General features: G+C 40.7%; 1 protein-coding gene across 1 annotated transcript in view; it reads right to left on the bottom strand.

The window, feature by feature from the left end:
• Positions 1-17,843, bottom strand: part of LOC149288614 (F-box/WD repeat-containing protein 4-like) — a 70,438-nt gene extending 52,595 nt beyond the window's left edge. Inside the window, exons 1-4 of the mRNA XM_089491580.1 lie at positions 17,653-17,843; positions 5,420-5,515; positions 3,452-3,637; positions 539-671 (exon numbers count right to left, since the gene is read on the bottom strand). Coding sequence (XP_089347706.1) covers positions 539-671; positions 3,452-3,637; positions 5,420-5,515; positions 17,653-17,843 — 606 coding nt within the window. The remainder of the gene's footprint in view (positions 1-538; positions 672-3,451; positions 3,638-5,419; positions 5,516-17,652) is intronic.
• Positions 17,844-18,935: the final 1,092 nt, after the last annotated feature.

Here is an 18,935-nt window from a genome sequence, read left to right as displayed (position 1 = left end):
AATGTATAAAAAAATATAATATATATAACTGTATGGGAAGAAACTGAAAATACATTTAACAAAAATATTCCAAAACCACCTATTAAACATTTTCCTCATCAACTACCCAGGTTTCTCACTCGATCCACATTCCAGATAGAAATTCAAAAGGCATCAGCGTTAAGAGGTTAACTTTGTGACGGAAAACTATTATGTTACTTTAGTTAAGACTATCTATCGTGTTTGAAAATGACATTCCATAAAAAAAAAAAATTTCATCTCTCGGAAAGTATATATCTCTTAAGTGTTTTGTGATAGAACATAACAACTTTTACAAGAGGCTCAGTGACAGGAAACATGGAGAAACGGGAAAGAACATTTCCCGTGGCATGTGTCCAAGCGTTCCGCTCACCACACGTACCTGATTAGCTAATCAACCAACAACGTGAGAAACATACTTAGTCGCATAACTTAATGTCATTCGTGGCATATTTGGAGAGAAACACTCATCAGAGCGGCGGGTAGAAGGTTTCTTTTCCGTTCGGAGTGCTACGCTTACCCGAGCAGTGCGGTCCCTGGAGCCGCTGACTATAATGCCTCCGTGGCAATCCACGCAGTTCACGTCCTGCTCATGAGCTGTGAATTGGATACTGAAAGAACTGTGGACGTTATGGAGGGAAATGTTTCCATCCCTGCAAATAAATAAGCATTACAGTTAATACACTTTAATACTGGCTAAAATATATATAATACTGTTTAAAAGTTTTGGGTCAGGTCACAGAAAACAAGGAAAATTCTAGCAGTAACAGAATTGTAAAAAGTTTTTTTAAAGCTCAGTTAGCCTTTTAAACTTAAACTTAGATCAGAGAACACAGGAGTGATGGGAGTGATAAAGGGCCATTGGAACCAAGGGTTAAGGGGATGGAAGTGATAAAGGGCCATTGGAACCCAGGAGTGATGGGAGTGATAAAGGGCCATTGGAACCCAGGAGTGATGAGAGTGATAAAGGGCCATTGAAACACAGGAGTGATGGGAGTGATAAAGGGCCATTGGAACCCAGGAGTGATGGGAGTGATAAAGGGCCATTGGAACACAGGAGTGATGGGAGTGATAAAGGGCCATTGGAACCCAGGAGTCATGGGAGTGATAAAGGGCCTTGGTACATCTATGAAGATATTCCATTAAAAAAATCAGTCGTTTCCAGCTATAACATTAACACCGTCTGCGTTGGATTTTTGATCCATTTCATGTTATTTTAATGGATTTGCTTTTCTTTCAAAAACAAGGACATTTCTTAGTGAGCCCAAACAGTTGAACGGTAGTGTATAAATACCGAGTCCCCCAGACCTTTTTAAGGTTACCAAGTATTCTATAGGTTGAGAATAAAAATGCTCATGTTGGACCATACCTGCCCTGGCAAGCATGAGTTTTCAAGTCACCTTAAAGCAGTGCAACAGAGCTTGCCCACGGAATGAGACAAAGCATTTATCTCCTTTATGAAGGGGATTATCTACTAACTCTCCTGTGCTCATTCTGACATTTTAGTGTGAATCTTCAAAAAGGCATGACCTCAGCCCAGGTTTAGGCTTTGGATACATTGTACCTTTGAAGAACGACATTGTCTTAAGTCTACGTGTCGGGGCAGAAGTTCTAACCTTCCATGACAAATGAAATCTCCATGAAATAGATCAAAAACACCTGAAATGGTATGACAGAGGAATGACAAACAATAGCATCTTACTAACTAAATGTTTACAAGGGGAATTTCATCAGTAAGTGCAACGCCATTGGCCTTTCAACAACTAACATGGATGAGTCAAGCTTTTCTCTTTTAAGACATATTACTCTTAATAAAAAAAGGTAATTTAAAAGATTTTTTTTTGTTTTTCTGCCTGGAAAGTTTCTACAATATAGTTCACCAAGAGGGATCCAACTCACTATTCATCATAAGCCACTGAGTATATTTTTAAAGAATAACTTAAAAAAGGTGGTGAGGGTCAGTAGATATAGAAGATAATTTAACAGGAGATCAGGACGATCAGTTGGCATCGATAACAGATATTTTTAAAACTACAAAAGGCTTTCTTATATACGATTCCTCTTCCCAGAGATAAGACAAGTACATTCTTTTGGAGCCTACAAATAAGAACATTTTATCTAATCATTTCAATCAATATTTAGTACAGGACTGGTCAACTTACAGAGAAGGATACAACCCAGGCTTTCTGGAACAGTATAGACTTTGTATCCTTTTCATAAAGCAAGCGAGTCGAGCCACTGCACAGTTGGCCAACTGAATATGGGTCTTCATGTAACCAACATTGACAAAATGGCATCCAAACAGAAAAATAGTGAGTAACTAGCACGATGGACAAGTTCTATCGTTCTGATGTATATGTTTGTTCATGAGAACATCAACTGTACAGGTCTGGGGTCCAGATTCATACTTTTGACAGGATGCCGGAGGCCATTACTAGATGTTCTGGACCCAAGTCCATGGATGCCACCAGTGCTATAAACCACCATCTCTCACATGCACTCAGAAATATAATCTGGAAATTAAGATGGGTAAATAATTGCACTGATGAAAGATAAAGGTGTTCAAAAGTGTCTATACATACATACACCCCAGTAAGGTTGAAATGGTATAACACCAAGCCTATTTCGGCTTTTAGCCCTGTAAACCACTGAAAAAGAGGCTTTCATGTACACCTGAGTTTAATAAACAAAACCATAACTTCGGGGATTCGACTAAGAGCAGAACAATAGGGAGATATATGCTTTCTTAAAACTATATTCTTTAAGGGCAGACAAAGTGACATTTGGAATGCGATCCAGAAATAAAAATAGCGGGTAATGTGTAAAAAAAAAAAAAAGCGACCCCTTGAAAGTGATCTCATCATCATAGCATCCAATGAAATCTCTCTGTTCGTTTGACATCCTGTTGGCTGAGATGGTAATAGGACCACTTTTTAAACTTTTCACCAAATTTCACTTTTTATAAGTAACTCCTGTATATTTGGTGGCAGGTAGTCGCCATTAGTTTTGTCTTATTTTCATCCATAGCCTTACATTAAAGGGACACTCCTGCCATGATATGCATTTAATACATACAATACCTGAGTGTCACCTTTAAATGAACCCGACTTAGAATACACTCAATACATTGGGACAATCCACCCAGATCCTTGGCTTCCATGAGACGCCTTCAGCTTATAAGTGCATTGTGTGCTCGCCAGCAGCCAGGTCCAGTGCTGGTTCACATTTATGGGGGAAAACGCTTCGATTCATTTCAACGGGAGCACTTTAATGTCAGTGATAGTCTTCTGCAAGCATCGAAATCTGGAGGAGAAGGTGGGCAGCAGAGGGGGCTGTAACATTTTAACAAGGTCCAAAGGACGTATACAACATATGCATCCTCCTTTGGAGGGACTGCATGGTACAGTAAACTGTTTACAGACGTTGGGCTTACCCTCCTCCGCTAATGATGTGAGAATTGTTAATTACAAATCGGCATACGTCCTCCTGGTGGCCCAAAAACACGGCAAAAGGTCTTCGGTGCAAACCGTTATTATGGGGACGCAGTTGATATGCTCGGATTTCTTCCGCCTGAGAGAGGTACAACAAATCACCCGTGACTTGTATCCATGGCATTAAACTGTAGGATTTAAAAGAGACAGCCAATAAGAGGAATGACAGAAAACAAACAACAACAAAAATTACATTAAAGTCGTAACGGAAACATAGCAGGAAAATACAGGTTCCAATAAAAGCCGGAATTAGATGAGCGTGCTTGGGAGATTTGCATGGCATGGAGCGTTTGATCCATATAAAAGGTGCGTCCCTTTTTTCTATAAATTTCATCAGAAGACACATTTAGTACTTGGAATTGGTTAATTATGTCAGTGTGTAAGATTTTTATTATTTCTTTCTATTTAATACATTGGAAAATGTGATTATTACAAAGCTATACAGTCAGCTATGACATCATCAAAGTCTTCTGCAATTGTTCAGAAACAGCAAACTCAATACTCTGCCGCATCATATAAAAAGGGTGGCTTTAATTCACAGTTAATGTGGAACATTTTATGAAACTACAATGATTAAACAAACTATACACTCCGCATATGAAGCCATGACATCAGCACGATCCCATAAAAGCTTGCAGACTTTTTCACACACCCTTATCTATTACAACACATCTAATCCAACCAAAGGCTACTTAATCCAACCAAGGGCTAGTTTGCCACGCAACGCTGATGTGTGTGTGTGTTTGCATACAACTGTAAGTGGACATGTCCATGATAATAGGAAGAGTATGCATGAGTGTTACCGTGAGATTACAATGCATATAAATGTCTTATAAAAACAATACTAAGTAGTCACGGTGCTACATGGTTTTGTGGTATAAATGCTACATTTTAGTGTTTGAAACAGATGTTTCAATGAAAAAATATAAAACGTTTCTATTCAATTAAATAACCCCCACCCCACCTCGGTGTCCAACCACTGATGATAAATTGCAGAAGAAGTGATGGAAGGGCCTTCCCAGGTAAGTATAACCGTGAAACAACAAAGACCTAGAAGCTGTTCGTTCCACTTTATCCCACACTAAATAACCCTGTGCCGATGCAACAGGAGACATTGGACTTCTCTTAGTAATTTTCACTTCATAGTCTTGGTTGTCCCCCCCGGGTATTTGTACTGTCTTCTGATATTAAGTGACAGCAAATCCATTTACTGGCAAACTCTGTCATCACAAACGGATGATTACGATCTATCAGCGGCAGAAGATGTTTTATGGGAGAGGAGTTCCTGCTCACCCATCTATCTTAGAGAGCTTGTTCATAGAGCTGCAGGTACAAAGAGAACAGAGTCTCTTAACTTTTCCTCGCTCTCATTAATTGCATCACAAAGCTAAAGTCACTGCATGATTGAATTAAATGGCACCTGGAGATATTTCTTTCCCTAGGCGACATCATTCTCAAATGAACAAGATTATAATAAATCAAAATATCAGAATATCATTAATAATCATTAATATCATAATGAATTATAATGAACAAGTTAGATCCTTCCCACAAGAACCGATTTGGACCGCAGGTTAAATATCTCCCAAAGCAACACCTGTATGTCTTCAGACTTACAGCCATCAGTGCACGTGGGTGACAAAAGGCCTTATATCCCACTGCTAATCGGCACTGACAAAGGAGCGGAGATAAATATATGTGATATAGCTTTTCCAATGGACATTAAGCCATACATCTATCATCAATTGGTCTCCTTTCATTGGGTTAAGAACGTCTGAAGAAAGTCCCACTATGACTGTCGTGACACATATATAGAGCCCTTGCAGTGAATTCAGTCTTAGATGAGTTGCTCAGGCACAAAGTTAGTGGCTGTAAATCCCCACAGATAAACTGATAAATAAGGCACTTGCTTGCGTTTCCATTTGAGAAGTATATCTTGCCGGCAACGTCCATTTTTCCAGTTTTGGGAAACTCGCACTCTTTCCTTTACTGAAATTCCAGGAACCCTGCAATAATAATAATAATAATGAAGTTATTTCGCATACATGGAGGAACATATAATAAATTGCAAGTGCAGACTATATAACCTGGTTCAACATATCACATATAATACTGAAAAGCTCATCATTTTCAAGAAAAAGGTTATGTCATAATATGTAAAATAGGTTATAGAACGGGGCTTCCTAATGCTTCTTCCCCGACTGCACGTTGAGTAAATCTACAAAAGGTTCAAAGGTCTGGGGTCACTTAGCTGTTTTTATGGAAAACAAGGACATTTTTAGTTGTAACATAATTTTCAAAAGGGTTTTCTAATGATCAATTAGCCTTTTAAACTTAAACTTGGATCAGCGAACAGAACGTGCCATTGGAACACAGGAGTGATGAGAGTGATAAAAGGCCACTGGAACACAGGAGTGATGGGAGTGGTAAAGCCTAACAAAAAAAGACAGGAGAAAACATTGAAGCTGCGCAGGTTGTGGTGACTAAACATATGAGACGGTAACATGGTCTGCTGCATAAGTATTCAACATTGTGGACCAACACAAAAGGGCCAAGCGCCGCAAGATAATTCTGGAATTGTGTCATTTTAGGCCCCCTGCACGGCCCTGAGGACAGCCTTGCACATAGCTTTATACTTTAACTGGAAAGCGCATGCAACGTCTGGACACGCACATCTAAAAATGAAAGGGTTAATAGTTCTTCATTATCAGAAGCACAAAAGCACAAAAGAAAAAACTATGTGTTCATGTTTATTTGTTTCCAAAAGTTCTAAAAAGGAACCCAAAATATTGTCATTGAGCCCGAGATAAGATCCCAACGGGTAACAAAGGCTGCCAAAAAGGTGGAAACGCGGGGCTAGCAGTCCAGCGGTTATTGTTATAAATGGCCACGTAACAAAATGATGGGCCCGTGTACGGATACAGCACACCTAGCTGTTAATACATGGAGGAATTTCGAACCTGGCCCCGGGGCCTGCCCAAATCTCCATTTTCCCAGCCCTTTTTTCAATGCCTAAGGCTCATTTTTCTCCCCATTCTCTCTTCTCCATGTTCCGGCACTTAGAGACCATTATAATTTGACTGCATTCCTGGGCATCTGACCTGTTTTAAACAAAACAAAAAAGCGAGCCTTTCGATCATTTAAATCTTTGCCGGCAGTTGGCCTATGATCAGCAAAGCTAGACCGGAGAATAATTTAGAGGTCTTACAACTCCTCTGCTGAAAAGGGATTCCAGAAATGAAAGAGAAGGAGGGGGGAGAAAAAAAACAACTAATAACTGTGCTAGTTCCCAGCAGCAAACAAAACAAAAATAATTAAAAACCAACAAACGGCTAAAAGAAAACCTAAAAGGTTTATTCAAAATGTATAAAAACTCCAACGCCTATATGCATGGAAATGGAGTGGCGGGACTCGAAAACGATTTCCAGAAACAAAATGAGTCAGACGCTGTCTTATGGGACCGTATATACGTCTAACTACATCAAAAAGCAACAACCACAGGCTGAGAAACAACGGGGAGGACCTACGGGAGTTTTCCAGCAGGAGAAGTGGAAAGCTACACGAAGAATTACGCCATACAACCGGCGCAGGCCACCAAAGCTTTTCATCGTGGTAAACGGTTACAAGAGGCTTAGATGTAGTGTAAGGACATTTTACTTTACTGCGATAGTAGTAGATAAAAGGAACAGCCTCCTAGCAGAAGGGGCCCAAGCCGATAGGGAAGAGTTTAACAAAGCCTAAATTCAACACCGAGCCTCCACAGCAGGAACAAATAAGGCAGACTGGACAGGCCAAATGGTTCTTATCCGTCTTCAAATGCTATGTTTCTATGAAATGGGTTTTTATTGTCCTATAGTTAACGCTCGGTCAGTACGTCTCGGCTTTGGCAGGTAAGCGCTGTACGTGGGACTCATGTAAGCTCATCACACCCTGTATTTTAGACATCACGCTCATAGAGAGCACTTGAGCTTAACTCAACAAATGCATCTCAACGATTCTTGAGTAGCTCGACATCCCCTGTGGTTTCTACTGGGCTCTTCAACTAGGCTTGTAAAATCTTAATAAAGTGTCTATTCACTAATCTTCAATTTCGTACATACTAAGCTCAGAGTAACTTATAAAATACTCGCTGGTGGGTTTCCTCACCATCTACTGACCCTCAAATTGGGTATCTCTCAATTAGAATAGGCAATAAGCGTAGGATCTCAGCATGGAAAACACATTTAAGCTTTTAAGGACAAAACATCCAACTATTTGCCACAAGGGCTGAGATACCATTTTGAACTTAGTAGAGAATACGTGAACTATCATCCCAAGGCTATTCTTAGTTCAGCTCGACCCTTAGTGAATAGACCCCCAACTTTACTTTCATACAGCAGGTCTCTGCAGCCTTTCCATGGCACACAGCGGGGTCCCAGGTGCAGGCAGTCCCACTGAATTCCACCCAGGTCACTGGTGAATACCCAGTGTGATAATTATCAGGTTACAACCCAGTAATTATCACATCTGGGGTGACCTCTGACAATTAAGACTTAGTGCATAATCCCTAATGTGATCCAAATCTCCCACAGAGTACGGTGGGTGTTTTAACTGCCGATGGAATGTGCTTCTATGTGTCGTTCAAAAACTTGGCTATATTATTATCTTAAATTGCAGAAACTGTTATACTTTAGAAATGGCAGCATTAGAATCTGCTGGCGCTATACAAATAATACACAAGCGGATTAATTTTAAATGGCAAATGTTTTAATATTTTTTCTTGTGATGAATAAAAAAAAGTCAATACACATATGACTTTAAACACTGAAAATTAGGACCGCGCTAAGCTATGTAGATTTGATTTATTTCAAAGTTGAATTTGAATCCAGTGCCTTTTTTGGGGGGGGGGGGGGGGGATTCTCCGGATGTGGTGTGTGAGTGTATGACAATGCTCCGCATCACTGAAGATTCAGAAATACAATGCGCTGTATGCAAGTTATTATATAAAAAAATGCTACATGTTGACACACAACGTGCCATTGGAACACAGGAGTGATGGGAGTGATAAAGGGCCATTGGAGCACAGGAATGATAAAGGGCCATTGGAACACAGGAGTGATGGGAGTGATAAAGGGCCATTGGAGCACAGGAGTGATAAAGGGCCATTGGAACACAGGAGTGATGGGTGTGATAAAGGGCCGTTGGAACACAGGAGTGATGGGAGTGATAAAGGGCCGTTGGAACACAGGAGTGATGGGAGTGATAAAGGGCCTCTGTACGTCTATGAAGATATTCCATTAAAAAAAAAAAAATCAGCCGTTTCCAGCTATAACAGTAATTTATAACATTAACAAAACTGTGAACCGTAGGGTATATTTCTATAATTAAAATAAATTCTATCTGGAAAATAAATCTATTACAATCATTTAGCAAATAGTTTTTCTATGTTTTTTCTATGTTTAGCAAGTTATATTCTTGTGACACATCAGTCATAGCATAAAGGACCGCATCACTTATACAAACGGCTATCGATGGCTTATGAGGTAACCTAAATAACCTCAATCATGAAAAACCGACCCTCTTGAAACTTTTGAAATGTTGCTGAATATACATGAAATATACAATCATCTAGATTAGAATGCTTGATACGGATGAGATCATTTTTTGAGATCATGCTGTAATCATGCTAGAATTTCAATATATCACCAAAGTAATTAGAGAGCACAGAGCCAGGTATTATTCGCAAAAGTGACACTTTCTGTGGACCTTCCACTCGTCATTACCTACTCATTAAAGTCTTGGTAGACAGTTGCTATTAATTCTCAGACGACCTTGGGCTGTACAACAACCGGTACGTGAAAATATAGCTTGTGAATTCGATATGAAATGCCCTTTCCATTTGCCAGCTTGTCCCTGCTCTTGTCCATGGTTCTGAAAGCGAAGGCACCAATTCCATGTGCCCTGTCAAGTAACTTCTCAACTGGGAGATGGATAGCAAACCACACCGTTATAATCACGGACTATTGTAGCAACCCCTCTACTGTTTAAGGCACTTAACACCTTCCATATATAAGGAACTAAACCTATACAAGTTCAAGCTGGATGAGAACTTTTTGACCCCCCCCCCCACACACTTTAGGGATGTTAGGGTAGGGTGATTAATTACTCCCCTGGGGAGAGCGATGGCCCCAAACCGTGATCTCAATGTTTAGGCTAGTTTTCTCTCGTATTTGAAGAATTGTTGGTTAGTGCACCCATTGCAGAGCTTATGGTGTCATCCACCAAAATTTAGGAGTCAACTGACTTGGCACTATACATTTAAACACATACACACACGCTGACTCTAGCACTATACATATACACATATACACACGGTCTCTGACATAACAGTATAAACACACACTCGCAGACTGATCGCCACATATACACACTGACTGACACTACAGTACACATTCATACACTGTAGAGACATGCCACGCCACTGTCTATCTTATGCCATCATGAATCCGGCACCCTACGGGGGCACGACGAAGAGGGTGTCATGAGGCACCCAGCAGGGTTGTATTACGTGACCCCACGGCCTCATGGCACCTCCTTCACCGCACCACCACAGGAAAGCGGGTTCTCAATAGTAGGCCTGGCCAGTTTTTACTCCAAAACCCTGGGCACCAGGTTTGTCGAGCCCTGGTATACAAATCACAACAAAAGACTCTCACATTCACACAATAACCAAAGGCATCTGATATACAAAGTATCAAACGTCACTAATGATATTCTTTAAGTTCGCACCAGTTCTCCCAGATCGCTTTCCTTATATTAATGCTGTAACAAAACAGTTTAGTGGGGGGGACACAGAGAAACATTTTCTTCAAATGAAGGATTTCCTCTCTAACTTGGCCACTATACCAGAAGAAATGCAATATCCCTCGCGAGCTCGGTTTACAGCTGCATGAAAGAGCTATAATGAAGGCGGCTGCTCCACAACCGTCATCACAGTTACTGTGTCTATCCCACGCAAATTGCTTTAGCGCATATATATATATATATATATATATATATATATATATGACTAGATTCTAGATTGTAAGCTCCGTCGAGCAGGGCCCTCATCACCTGTGTTTCCGTAAAACTAAACTGCAAGGTGATGCACTACTCGTTATGCCCTGTTTACCCACTAGAGTATACTGCACTGGGTATGATAGATAGATAGATAGATAGATAGATAGATAGATAGATAGATAGATAGATAGATGAAGTCTATAAAAGAATGAACACCATTAAATTATCTAACTATATATAATACATCAGCTGTCACAACAGCAAGTTTGCATTGACAGTCCATTTCGGCTGACATTACATTTTACCTTTTTGTAAGTGCTATAAAAGTAAAATTTTCACAACAATATCTGGCACAATAATCTATTAGCGATATTAATGATCTTATTACATGACAATAAGAGAAATTCTAAATCCTGTGCGGAATGAAGTACCTTGATTCGTGGAATGCGACGCCGATTGTCTAGAGACTTTTGTCAACAAGTGAGAACGATACAAAAATAAAATTTAAGCACTCAGTGGGAAGGAGAACAGACACAGCAAGTTCCAAGCCGGTGACGTGCTGGCAAAATTTCATTAGTGATCCCATTGGAGAAAGGGGGTGTTAAGAGTAAACGGCGAGGTTTGCTCCAAATACACACGTGATAAGGAGATTAGGTAGGATATTCAAATTAGCACGGAGTGCGTTTACTTGCGTATACACAGCATTAGGAACAGGGAAAGGAATTTTCTAAGAAGCAATTGGAGTAGGGTGTGTGTTCCAACCATGGGGCCAAAATCTTAATTAAAGCGTTATGCACACTCGCTTCTTTAGAACTATATAGTTTAGGTGCCATTACCACGTGATTACCTATGTCGTGTCCTCTGAAAGGATTAAAGGAAAGGACGTCACAATAAGCAGTCAAGGAAAAAGAAAGTCTAAAAAATTATATATGTTTACACTTTTCTTTTGTTTTGTTTTTTTAAACGGTCAGTCATCTTAAATGACAGGTTACCAATTCCAACTGGAAAACTGGTTGAAACAGTAAAATAGCCTTCAAAGTATTAGGGATGATTTAACGATTCTTCAAGAAATGGCAAATTACTGACCGCTATAATTATCTCCATTTTGGGGTCACCGGACCTGAAAACCAGTCTTGTTGTATTATCATTGTGTGGAGAATAAGCACAAAAACTACCACGTGTGTCTAGTCCATCAGGGGCTGTACGGTCAACTCTTTGGAATTTAAAAGAATTAGAAACATAATTCTTAGTACTGGTCAATGCCCAAACCTTTTCCCCGATATATAATTATTAATTATGTACAATTCTGCCTAATTAGTGGGTTTTTCTTGGGAACACTTAACTGTCATGTGACACAAAAGTAGCTAATGATTGGCTACTTTAACAGGCATCTGAATAATAAAAAACGATAAAAGTTTTTATTCCGGATTTAGGGTTCCTTATTTATTTTTTCATGGGATCCCTAAATCCTTGTAAGGAGGAGGGGTTGATGAGCATGGTTAAGGTTTTTTTTTGTTGTTTTTTTTTGTTAAAAATAAAAAATATGGACATGTCTTTGCAGAGCTTTTACAAGAGCCTCTGGTAAGAGTGATAGCTTTTCAATTAACCTTTGCACTGTCCACAAGTGCATTACAAATACAATGAAGTGCGCTACACTAAACTATTAATCTGGGCTTCAGCAAATTAGTCTCTGGGGGAGAGGATTATCAAACAAGGTTCATAGCAGGTAACACATGCCCAGGGGGTCCATGACGCTGCGACTTTTGGAAGAAGCCAAACCTACATGGTTTCAATCTAATTTTAAGACGACTCGTACATTAGCACTGTTGAGATGATTATATAATTACTTAATTGATTTTACGCTAGAAGAAATGTATGTCACTAATGTCCATCAAGATACACACGGCGTAACTTTAAAGACAGTCCGTGTATCGGTTTCAATCTACAAAAAAAAGTATATTGTGCACATGGCTTCACATCCAGCATAGGTTCCCATTCGTAATAACCCTATAAACGTGATCAACCATCCACGTATTTCATTTACTTTCCCAACGACAATGCCCGCTTCTTCCATAATCTTCCATAATAATAAGCTTCCGTAAAATGCAAATAGACCCAGACCGGCAGAGGCAAATAGGGATAAGTTATATGGCTGCCCACCATCATCTTGCTTGACTATGAATGAGTCAAATCGTGAACGTGTTAAGAGTTACTTTGGCAAGGAACTCAACATTTTGTGAAAATTAAGCATGAGTCAGATTTGGCACTTACTAAACCTTTACTACGGCTTATCCCATACCTTATGATAATATAGTCATCATTATGGTCTATTTATAAAACCTGGAAAAGTCAGCAAACCCAACCTTGTTTGAGTAAATATTTGTCCGTAAGTTATTCTTTTTTTTTTTTTCCTACGTTTTGTGGATTTCAAGCTAAAACTTTGTGATTGTATCAACATCCGTGTCTTAACTGTCACATGTATGTAGGTATAGAACAACCATATGTAGGTAGAATATTCAGGCTTGTGCAATTTCAAACCTGTGTGATAGTCAAAGCTGTGCCTCAAGCGTCAAGTGTATGAGGGAGTCACATGGGTTGGGAAACAAAAAAGTGACGTATCTCGTGTTCATGGGTATCTTAGACATGTCCAAATTGTTCCCCTTAAACCCCCTCCCCCTTACTGCATTTGCCCCTTCCCATATCCTGCCCCAGCTATTTTTTGGACAGGGGATACGTCGGCCGAACACATCTTATTTCTCCATGCATGTGATATACTTACCACCAGTCAGCTCTGTACTGGCAAAGGCATGTGCAGATACTGCGTACATTGATCTAACGTCTCTGATTGGCTGATTTCTTTTTAATTCTATTTCTAAGGCCTTCTTCCCCATTTTTGAAAAGGGCATATTAAAATACTCACAGAGCACTTTAATATGCTTTCTTTTTCAGTGAGGCTTCCAGGGACAGTTAATTGTCCCTAAAAAGACAAGACGCATTACAAATTGTTTCACGAGTAATTGACTTCAGGGGGTAAGTAAAAGTGCCACTTACAGGGCAATTATTCTTCCTCTGTTTAAACATATTTAATTATATTCATTATATTGGAAGAAACATTAAATCAGTAAAAGTTTTTTTGTTTTTAATTCAGTGCTTGACAAACCCCGAGAACCAGGAAGCCGCAGCTCCTAAAAACTGTATTTCCAGCACATTTCACTTTATTGGATATTATTCTTTCCTGTCAATTTTGCTGAACCAACACAACCACATTAGGAGGCGTGTGATGCGTTGTACCAAAATCAGATACATTTTTTCCAACAAATGTTATACATTTTTGCCATTAAAAGATCCCCTTTGGTAGACAAGTTTTCAATGACTATTGCATAATCGTTATGTTTTCCTATTAAACTGCCTGCTTACTGGCTAATGTCTGGAAACACTCGCCAAGGAGTCTTGGCACAAACATGCAAGAGACCTCTTCATCATGAATTGTCTTCCAACAAGAAATATGAAGAAGAAGAAAAAAAAAAAGATGTCAGTGCTTTACTAAGCAGACTTCATCATTAATCATAAAAATTGGCAAGTAACGTTACTTGTGAAGTGCAGCTGTGAGAATACAGCAGATCAGAAATAAATAAAAACTAGAACACGAAACAGGGGCAAATTAAAAACACTGGTGATATTAACAGCTCCCACCAAGCAAATGCGTGTCCCTAAATCACAACTTTTACATTACATTAATCATTCTCTGCGTGTACAGACAGAAGAGAACATTTATTCATGATCTGCAGCCACTGGCTGAAGACAAAAGTGCTTTTTGCCAATGGGCTGCTTAATCCTTGTATCTAATTCTGCAGCAAAATCAAAGTATTGATCGGATTTCCTGTAAGCAGACGGCAGAAAGTCCTGCAAGTTAATACATTATTCCCTCATCCCGGGCAATGCGGTACAGGAGGGGTAAGTGCCTTTAAAGGAACCCTCCAGCCATCGTGTGCACTTTCATGAATGGGATAGCTGCATGGTCCCGTTACATTTTTGTGGTGTACCCTCTGCAAATGCACTAGCCCCCTCCCTGGGTGCCCAGGTATTTTCTGTGCAAGAGACATATCCCTCCATGAGATATATTTACAGTCACTTAGCGCCAATGCTGGCTCTGCAAATTCTGGGGGTGAAAGTGCTCTCGTTGATTTAAACGAGAGCGCTTTCCTGCCACTGATTAGGTGTTTCAAGCAGGCAATCTGTGGTAAGAATGGTCAGAGGAGTGCAACTGCAGGGTTTCAACTTCTAACTTTAAAGATATAAAGAAGGAACGTATGAAGACTTCAACGTTTGTGACCGCATCTTACCCCAAGAATATACTGTATCACTAAAAGGTATCGTTTAAGGGAGAAGTACAGCATTCTCCTTTTTTCTTGAAGAAGAGGCCTCAGTACTCTTAAAAGCGTACAATGTAGTGCAATTCAGCCAGCCAATAAGGGTATAATTTTAACCAAATTTGCTTATTTGAAACACGAAGCCGACAGCTCTTGGAAGGTAGCTGGTAATACGGCCGCCTATTCATCTTTCACCATTTCCAATGAATGTTTAAATGTGATTTCCCTGCGTTTCATTAGTTAAAATCTCATGCATTGCCAAAGACCGGACGTACTGCGGTTATCGAGGCTCAAAGCTTGAGTTCTTCAAATGTCTTTTTCCCAATAAGATTAATGACATGCTAAGTTTCCAAAGGCAGTATGTAGGGCTCTTCAAAAAAATATGACACTATCAGTCAATTCATTATACTAAATAGGTGTCTATATTACGTTTCGGATAAGCACCTGTTATGGGGGGACTAGGTTGTGGATACATATCAGGTTATAGTATTTCCAGCATGAATCCACGTGTGTGTATAGCAATCACAACCTGTCATATTTGCCCTTTATTCCAGAATAAACAAACCCAATTTGGATGGTCTGCCCTCATAGCTAAAATCTTCCATTCCTTAAATTTTGTTGCACTTCTCTGAAGTCTTTCCAGTTCCATAATGTATTTATTATGAACGTCTGCCCAAAATTTTTACTCCGTTCCAAGGTGAAATCGGACCAAACTGTAGACGCTAAATTATAATTCGGAACCTTGTGCTCCGCCACCCGTTCGCAGGCGATACATTATCCCTAGTCCTTGCAGCTAGCATCTTGGCGCACCGTTGCCAACTCTACGGTGTAGAAGTACTTACAAACCCTCGTCTGCAGAGATTTCATCCCTCAACACATTACTGTTTGAGTTACCATTTACAATCCACCGTTTAAAGTTCCGGTCACTAACGTTGTCATTCTGCAAAGCAGGGTATTATCTGAACGCATGATCACATGTAACTTAACGGCGACACACAGCTGGTCATTGTTTATGAGCGGCATTTCTAGGAGCGAAAATCCAAATGCGCAACAGCCTCAAAGGAGGATGATGAGTTTTCTTGATCATTGCTCACTAAAAACACCTATTTAGAGAAGCCTAACCTCCTAATTCCCTTAACCTGCATCCAGGAGCCTCCTATCTCCTCCCCACCATTACCATCTTCATGCCAGACCCCAACCTCCCTATAATTAAACCAACCTCACCGAAAGCCTTACCGCTGAAAAAAAGTGATGTCATCAAAAAGGACAAAGTCAGAAATGATTTGTTACCTTGTCACTTTGGTTTAATCCACCCAGATGTAACACAACGTCTGCAATAAATCAAATTTTCTGCTGATCACATTAAAAAAACCAATGCCGTGGAATATAATGTAGTTTAAACCACTACAAATAACCAATTTTGCACCAAAACACAAAATTCAATGTTTTTTCCTAAAAGCTTTATGGAAGTTACAACACTATGCAGGGAAAGTAACCCCTTAACAGCACAAATGGATAACCAATGTCAAAAATTATATAAATCCAAATATGTCACATTCAAAAGGAGAAAAATAACTATTATCATCCAGTAAAATGTAACTTTTATTGGCAACGTCTTAAAATGAGGAACTATTCCATTTGTTGCGATGGCTGCAGTAATGTATCCTAAAGTAGCAGCGTACAGAGCAGGATTCACTTGCTGATGTTCTAGCTTTTCGTCTGCGTGTCAGCTGTCTGTGTGTTTGTGATGGGAAACGGGATTTAACGAAGCATTTTATGTGACGAATCTCACCCTACAGCAGGATAGATTCCACAGACGTTTGTGCAGAAAAAGCTATCTATTCCGGTTCAGTCGTACAGAGGCCCTTTATCACTCCCATCACTCACTCCTGTGTTCCAATGGCCCTTTATCACTCCCATCACTCCTGTGTTCCAATGGCCCTTTATCACTCCCATCACTCCTGTGTTCCAATGGCCCTTTATCACTCCCATCACTCCTGTGTTCCAATGGCCCTTTATCACTCCCATCACTCCTGTGTTCCGACAGCACATTGTGCTCGCCAAGTTTAAAAGGCGAATTGATCATTAGAAACCCATTTTGCAATTATGCTACAGCTAGAAATTTCTTGTTGGCTATAAAAACAGCTAAGTGACCCCAAACTTTTTAAAGGTTTTGTGTATATGTACAAATTTATATGAAAGCTGCAGAAAAGGTTAATGGAGTAAATACATGTGTGAGATACGTAGCGGTGTGCAATGCAGATATGGGGGAAATTTGCAGGGGGGGGGGCATAAACATTTAAAAGCACCACAACTTGGGATGCATTTACTAACACATACTGTCCCTAATTATTCCTCCCCACATGAGCGATTTTTTGGAAGGGTCCCTGTTAAATGGGACTATAGGGCAACCCACAGAAATACATGTCTCTGTTTTATGTTTTCTACTTAAAATATAAGTCACCATAACACATTTCTGATATTTCCCGTCAAATAAACAGAAGCCAGTGCGTCACATACTGTGTAGCTCCTTAGCAGTGTGGCTGGCGTTGGGCCTGCGCTAGTTACGTTAGAGAATAGGGGTGTTACATTACTTTCGTGACGTCACCAAGACAGCGAACAGCAACCATGCGTCTTAGCAACAACGCAATTTACGTGGGGCTAGCGGTAGTACTAGGCCGCAGCACTGTGTCTAGCCCCCAGCGAGCGGGGAGGGGAGACGGAGAAGGACTTACGCGTCTGCACCCTGCTGCAAGAAGCCGGAGTTAAGGCACTTTTTGGCTATCCTCCTCCACACGGCATCCCTGTTGGTGAAACAGTAGAGCTTCCTGCACACCTGCCCGAGCCGCCCCAGAGCCTGGCCGTCCAGGTAGGAGAAGATGAGCAGGAGGATTTCCTCGGGCAGGTACAGCAAGTGGGGCCACATGTCCGGGCCCTGCAGGCCTCGCCCTGGTCGGGCCGGTCGCTCGGGGTCTGGGGGTTGTTTGGCCGCTGCCTGCTCTCCTCTCCCATGTTGGTAGCCGGATCAGAAGTAGTTAGGAAGGGAAGCCATGGCAGTGAGGGGGGGGGGGGGGTGTGTGCGTGTGAGGAAGTCACGTGGGGCTGGCAGGAAACCAGCTGTCAATACACTTCCGAGCCATGCTGTGTATGGAGGCCACAGCAGGCTGTCATACCTCCCAAGTGTCCACTTTTACAGAAGGGACAGTCCCTCTTTTTGCCATTTAATGCCATTGCCCATCTTTCCTCCAATGAAGTCCCTCTTTTCTGTTATCTGAAAATGCTGGTTTGTGATAAGCCCTGGTGTGTGTAGAAACAGCAAAAATTGTGTTTACATTTAATTCTGTTAATAAAATACATTATTCTTCTCGTTAGTTAAATACATAAATAGCCGCCGATGTGCTCAGTACGTGATGGTGCCTTGTGTGGGGTCAATCAGCGCACCTTATTTTTATCCCTCGCTTAGCCTGTGGCTGGTGGGAGGAAGCAGTGCTGGGTACGGCACCGAAGTGACATCACACTTTTTTTTTGGAGTTATGAGTTTATGGTAATTTTTCGCCATAGCAGATCCAGGTCCCTGAAGAATGGTTTTTTGGTTGTTTTGTTGGGACCAGGCTGCCTTTTGGCCTCCACCTTTCCTTGAAGACTTCAGTGGGCCTGAGAAGATCCAGCCTTCCTAAGGGTTTGGCTAGAGAGGTGAAGGGAAGGGCTGCAGGTGGCCACATGGGGAGTGCAACCCCTACAGAGCAAGAATGGGGATCTGTTCTCGGCTGTGGCCCTAACACTTTTAGAGCACCGGTTTTCCTTTTTCTACACAGAGAACATGCAAAGTACTTCTGGCTTTAAAATATATATACCGCGATCTTAAAGTCATGGTAAAGTCTGTCAGTAACACATCTAATTGCACCCACTAAAATTGGGGTCCCACTTTGGCCATTGAACATTTTGGGAGGTATGGGCTCCTCGATTAACTCAAAAGCTGACAATAGGCAGCGATGACAGTACCTGGGAACTTACAGGC

Source organism: Sceloporus occidentalis, unplaced genomic scaffold (genome assembly GCF_023333645.1).
Source record: "Sceloporus occidentalis isolate IW3139 unplaced genomic scaffold, rSceOcc1.0.p SCAF_50, whole genome shotgun sequence".
Taxonomy (NCBI): Eukaryota; Metazoa; Chordata; class Lepidosauria; order Squamata; family Phrynosomatidae; genus Sceloporus; species Sceloporus occidentalis.
Note: the sequence above shows the minus strand (reverse complement) of the source record. Positions and strands in the feature narration are given on the sequence as shown.